We start from the raw sequence: 6,444 nt of genomic DNA on the forward strand, positions 1-6,444 counted from the left end.
CCGAGTAAATACATTTGTAATTTAGTTATATTTATTATTATAATGCATTAATGCTTAAGATTTCGAATTCTCGTTTTAAAACTTATATTCGAGGTAAACATTTAATGCTAAGGCCTATATATAAGGGGGTTGGACCTACTATCGTGGATAATCACCATCTAGCATGGTCAAATTTTAGACTGTGTGGTCACATTGATGTCCATCCTTGACAAATTCGAGCATGTACTCCATGAGCACTTACAGTCGATAGGTACTATGACACAATAATGTCTTGGTTATTGTACATCACTCTTTTGTTTGGGAAAAAAATGTTCTTTCTAAGGCAATTACGACTTTTTTCGTTTCCACGTTTATAGAATATTTGAGTGGATCGGGTCTTGAGTTGTCTACAGTGTCCTAGCCTCCTAGGGATGCCAATGACATACCCTATGCATACGACAGAGATGATTGTGAACATAACTCATCGTTTTTTTTTTATAAAATTATGTTTTCTTACAAAATTCTCCTACAATAAACCATCCCTTGTCATACGATGACTAATAACTTCTACAATGAAAATCCAACAAACGATTACCAATCACTTTTTTTTTTTTTTTTAAAATCAAAAGTTTTGTGAAAATTTAGCGGTCAAAAACATGCAATTCCATTAAACTTTCATTGTTCGATCTCAAAGTTCTCCAAGAAAATATTCAAGAGAGACAAAAGAGATATTCACGAATATTAAAATAGAAGAATTTCATTTATATCCTTGCAAGCTTTCATAATTACATGTGTATGTAAAACTTCAAATTACATACTCAAATTATGGTTAACATCCAAAATTACGGATGATGTTCTTTATTTTTGGATATAAAGATGAATATTTTTGGGTTGTAGAAGAGGAGGGATAATGGTTAGTTGTGGTAATATGAAGATAATGTTTTCAACATCTTCATTATAACAATGACATAACAATGAGTTAAATAATCTTCCCACTCTTTCATTCACTTGTTTCCACATTCTATAACACCTTACAACAAACACAATCACTATACTATACAGTATACATTCAAGTCAAGCCTCACAGCCTAAAAAAATAAAAACTCTCAAGAAAAAACATGTATACAAGTTCCTTTCACCTATCAATCATACATCAGTCAAAACTTGGTCAAACATACAACCCATTCAAGCTCTTTATGCCATGAATCAATCGATCGATCATACACTCAATCACACCACACATTGCGTGGTCATTGCATGTCATTATGCTCTCATGCAACAAAACTTGATGACCATAATTACTTACATCAAGATTGCCTTGAATAATACCTGTATGATGGGGTTGACTTTTCTTGACCTTTTGACTGAGTATGAACATATGGTCTCCAAGAATCTTGCCATCTTCTACTCCCACTTCTCTCAAAAACCGGGCTTTGAGAATTGTTAGTAAAATGATTGGCTTCATTTCTCATCTCTTCATCCATGTCATAACTTGACCTCTACACAAAAATCATGTCAGTTTCTCAGATATTTTTTAAACATCATTTATCCAGACAACACACTTAAAAGAGAGAAAAAAAAAGGGTTTTAGAAATGAATAATTTTGGAGACCTTGGAAGGGTTTGAAAGTACAGCATATGCCTCTCCAATCATTTTGAAAAGCCTATCAGCATCTTTGTAGACATTTTCAGCTATTTCCTTCCACAGCCTATCGTCTCCATTATCACTTCTACTCAGTGACAAAGCAGCCTACATAACCAAAACAAGAAAAATATATATATAACTTTTTATGAAACTTTTGTATAATTTTTTTAAATAAAAATTCTGACCTTATCAGGGTGATGTTTTAGTGCAGCTTTCCGGTAGGCCTTCTTGACTTCTGAAGCATCAGCAGTCGACTCAACTCCCCTGTAGTAAATTGTACAAAAGTGAAACGATTTTCCTCTTTGAATCATGTTTTAAAAACAAAATAAAAACTTACAATATAAGGTACATATTTAAAGGAATTTCCTTCCTGGATTCTTCTTCAATGTTAGAAATCCGAATCTGAGTTCTCCTTATCTCATTCGATTTATCAAGAATTGCATTTTCATGTATTTGAGATGTGAGAAGAGACACAAATCTTCTAAGATCTGTAGCAGCTTGCCCATAGTCCCTAATCATTTCATATAAACTCGCTCTTCTAGATAGTGCCTGCATTCAATTAAATACGGTGCACGTTAGCAAAAACACGGTGCACGTTAGCAAAACATGGTGCATGTTAGCAAGACACGGTGCACGTTAGCGAAAACACGGTGCATGTTAGCAGACCTTGAGGTAGGTGGGGTCAAGGGCAATGGCCAAACTGCAATCTGCAATGGCATCTGTGATTTGACCTAAAGTTCCATATGCTGCAGCTCGATTACAAAAACAAATGGCTGCAAAAGGACGTGATTCAACACTGCATGATAAAGCAGCACTGTAATGTTCAACTGCTTCTGTGTATTTCCCTGATTTATAAGCTTCATTTCCTGCTGCCTATGAAGAAACAATTAACAATAAAATTATAAATCATGCAGAATTTGTTAATTTTTTTTTAGTGTGTGAGATAAATAGTTATTGTTTATGTACCTTGCGAGATAAAAGCTCACGTATTGTGTTGGCTAAAGGTATCACCGAGTCCAAACTCATGCTTTCTAATCTGGAAATCAATAAATACCACAAAGAAGTCAACTTTCATAATTGTTGACTTTTAGTTTTAGTCAATTGAAAGTTTTGAAACAGAATAGGGATAGATACCTTTCTGTGATTTGTCCAGAAGTTTCTTGCTTTTTAATGAATTCAAGAGCTTCCTCTAGTCTTCCTAGATTGAAATAGGATTTAACAATCAGTGTTGACCTCCATGAATTAGGGCTTGTGTGTGTGTCCACCTCAGCAGAATTAGGATTCTGCTCACACATCTGAATAACCTGTTCATATCTTCGTAACTGAAAAACAGACAAAAGAGTGTTGAATTGAATCATATAAGTTATCAAGAATAAAATACAGAAAACTATAAACTAAGATTACTTTGTAAAACTAACCATGATTAAGATATCTGCTTTCATTTGAAGTAATTGCTCTGAGAAATTGCTAATCTGCAGAGCTTCATCAATAACTCTCAATGCAGATTCTAATTCATCAGATGTTCTTCGTGGAAGTTCTGTATATTGCTTAATGCATTTTGTTACTTTCTGAAAACATACAAACCAAAAATCATATTAATGATGATAATAGAAAGTGAATAAATAAAAAAGAGAGAATTTAAAATACCTGTGCCTTTGCTAAACCCTCAGAGGCTTCTACTAACAACTTTCTGTCTACACAGACATCATTCCCTGATTGCAAACACTTCATATACTGAAGAGTTGCATTTTCAACTTCTCCAATAGCAAGATAACAACTGAACATATAAAAAGATCCATACTATTATATTATATTATATAAAACAGAAAGATTTAACAGAAAATGTAACAGAAGTGAGACTTACTGAGCAGCACGAACTTGAACTTTGAGAAAATTAGGATCAATAGCTGCAGCCATTAAACAATCTTTTAATGCTTCTCTCATTTTTCCAAGAGAAATCCTAGCAGCTGCACGATTGCTATAGCATAACATCAAAGCCCTAAGACAATCTCTGGATTTTTCAGTTTGAGGAACAGTGTTTAACCCCTGTGTGTAATAATCCTCTGCTTTAGCTAAATCTCCATTTCCATAAGCTTGGTTTCCCCTAACATAAATCAATACAAATCTTAAAAACATTGATAACTGACAAAAATGGTGGAAGAAAGAATCAAAGAATCTCAAACCTCAATCGCCATTTCTCACAGGATTCCTCTGCTGCAATGCTGGCTGATGCAGTTGAAAAGGTTGAAAAAGATCCATGCTTTGAATCTTGTTCTTTTATTGATTTGAAACTATCTTTGTCTTTACTTGATAAAATAGGTACTGATTTGGGAGAAAAGATTGAAGGATTATTAATAGGAATCGGGAAAAAATCGGTTTTTGTATCAGATGTTGAACTTGAAGAATCTTGACAGGTTTTCAGACGATGTTTCTTTTTATGCTGACGTGTGTCTGGTGATAGTTGACTTTGACTTGAAGAAGATGCAGCAAATGTGAAGTTTTCCTTGTTTATGTTTTCTAATTTTGAACCGAATTTAAATAATCTGGTGCCTGATTCTTCTTGTCTACTTGAAGTTGCAGTTGAACTCAGTTCTGAATCAAATGCTGTAGCAAATGTATCACTGCTGTATTCCAAGTTCTCATTTGCAGACCTGAAGCTTTCTGCTTCTGAAACTTCACACTTAACATCACTCTCATTAATACCCAAACACTGTGTGGCAAAAAGAAGGTCTTCATCTGTTGTGAGATTTGAATTGATTATAAATGATTCACTTGAGAAACTGTTGTGGTCGTTTAATTGGGAAGTATCATCTGATGTCACAGAAGTTCCTCTGTAATAATAATCATCAGCTAGGGTTTCTTGATATGGGGAAACATCCATTGGTGAGTATGCTTCAAAACCCTCGAGTATTTCAACTGAAGTTTGACCAAACACAAAGTTTTGTGTAGGACGAGGTTGACCAGAGACATGCTTTCTTGTTTTCCCTTTCTTTTTCTTTAGTTTGGATCCTTTGACAGATTCCATGGGTGTTTTTATTTCTGCATTTGGAGCTTTTAAGTCATCCAATTTGCTAGTGAAAGTAAAAGTGCCACTCTGGAACTTATTATCAGATACTGTAGAAAAAACAGACGATTCTCCAATTCCACTTACTTTCAAATCCTGCATTTTATCTGATATTACATCCGCCTTGACATCTTCTCTGGTTTTACTAGTTGCTCCAAATATGAAGGTTTTCAAACTATCTTCTCCAGATTCACTTACTTTCATCTTCCCCATTCTATCTGATATCAAATCAGGATTTACCCTTTCTTCATCATGCTGCTTAACAAAAGTTACAGGTTTTGATATTTCAGACAAGTGTTCATAACTCTTACTGTTATTTCCGAATACAGAGGTTTTATGAGTATTGCTAGCCCACCCCACGTTTCCTGAATTACCCAGATTCATTTTATGCATTTCATGTTGTAATTCTGTCTCCACATTGCTAGGAAACTTATTGGTAAACTGGCTCTTCATAGGGTTCACGTTACCTGATCCTCTTATGTTCAAGTTGTTAATTTGATCTGGTAACTGATCAACCATTGATTCGTCAAGGTTTTTCATATTCTCTCTTTCGAAAGCCTGAAAGCTAAATGAAGCATTATTTCTGCTGCCTGCTCCGAATGTAAACACCCTTTCTGGAACATTCTCCATACCCGGATCGACAAAATTGGATTCGGATGAAGTTCGAAATGGGTTAAACCCTAGAGAAGCGTCAGCCTCTTCCCCACGACGGATGCCGAAGGCAGTAGTAGACCTTGGGTTATGAGAAGTCTGTCTTCTCATCTTCATAAGCCGTGGCCGTGATAGATTTGAACCAGAACCAGCTACAGTGGCTCCCCCTGGATTCCTAGAATCCGCTAAAGGCGGTGAATTAAACCCCAAAATGGTATCCATTTGATTCGAATTGGGAAACGCGTAATTCGAATTCGATGATGAAGAGTTCATGTTGGTGTAGGAAGAAAAAACGCAGAAGAAGATTTGAATGAAGAAAACTGACCGGTGCATGAATCTACAGACGCCGGAGGCGACATCTCCGGCGGAAGGAAGACATTAAACCTGACGATTGTTGTTGACTAATTTTCCGATGAATCTTGAAGAAGTGAAGCATAAAACAATCTAGAAGTTACTTTCTTTCTGGTTCGTGAATGTAATCCTTGTTTCAATGCAAAATCGAGTTGGGTTTTGATCTGATTTGTTATCCAAATTGAAATTATTCGAAGTCGAAGAACCCTGCGTTGCGTCCCTTCATTGCTTTCACGGATTATTTTGGTTCTTTCTTTCTCGAGAACTGTTGCCCGATTCACGACAACGACGTATTTGAATTGGGTCCGATTGGATTGACTGTTCTCGTTTTTAGGCAAAACAATATTCTGTAAAATATGATCTGTCAAAATGTTAAAATTTTAAGAGAAATATGCTCTATATATGGATTGGATTGATTTATATATATCTTTTATTTATTTTCTAAAAAACAACCAATAATTAAAAAGTTATATCATTATAATTACAATTTCATATTACCAATAATATGACTTTCATATGACAAATTATTACGGGTGAGCAAAAACCGAACCACAAACTAAAAAAACCGAAAAAATCATATAAACCGAAACCGAAAAACCGAAACCGCAATGAAAACCGATGGTGCGGTTTTTAGTTTTGCAAAACCGAAAATGCTCGGTGCGGTGGTTTCTAGTCTCGCATAAGCCTCAAAAAACCAAACCGCACTATATATATATATATATATATATATATATATATATATATATATATATATT

At 34.9% G+C, this 6,444-nt stretch overlaps 1 protein-coding gene across 1 annotated transcript; it reads right to left on the reverse strand.

The window, feature by feature from the left end:
- Positions 1–958: 958 nt before the first annotated feature.
- Positions 959–5,982, reverse strand: LOC145150673 (uncharacterized). The gene is made up of 11 exons (XM_079075289.1): positions 3,807–5,982; positions 3,488–3,727; positions 3,271–3,400; positions 3,042–3,191; positions 2,758–2,945; positions 2,590–2,659; positions 2,290–2,496; positions 1,961–2,172; positions 1,809–1,887; positions 1,591–1,728; positions 959–1,478 (listed from the first exon to the last, which is right to left on the reverse strand). Exons 1-11 carry the CDS (start codon positions 5,669–5,671, stop codon positions 1,287–1,289), a joined length of 3,471 nt encoding a protein of 1,156 aa, XP_078931415.1. The 5' UTR covers positions 5,672–5,982; the 3' UTR covers positions 959–1,286.
- Positions 5,983–6,444: the final 462 nt, after the last annotated feature.

This window comes from Lactuca virosa, chromosome 1, assembly GCF_052849685.1.
Source record: "Lactuca virosa cultivar CGN04683 chromosome 1, Lactuca_virosa_CGN04683_v6, whole genome shotgun sequence".
In the NCBI taxonomy this organism is placed as follows: Eukaryota; Viridiplantae; Streptophyta; class Magnoliopsida; order Asterales; family Asteraceae; genus Lactuca; species Lactuca virosa.

Bases quoted from the DNA above. Each gene is read 5' to 3' on its own strand.
- LOC145150673 (XM_079075289.1), bottom strand. From the start codon at position 5,671: ATGCACCGGTCAGTTTTCTTCATTCAAATCTTCTTCTGCGTTTTTTCT. The intron at 2,660-2,757 runs GTATCTATCCCT...ATTGATTTCCAG, and splicing joins TCTGGACAAATCACAGAAAG to ATTAGAAAGCATGAGTTTGG. The intron at 1,888-1,960 runs GTAAGTTTTTAT...AATTTACTACAG, and splicing joins TTAAATATGTACCTTATATT to GGGAGTTGAGTCGACTGCTG.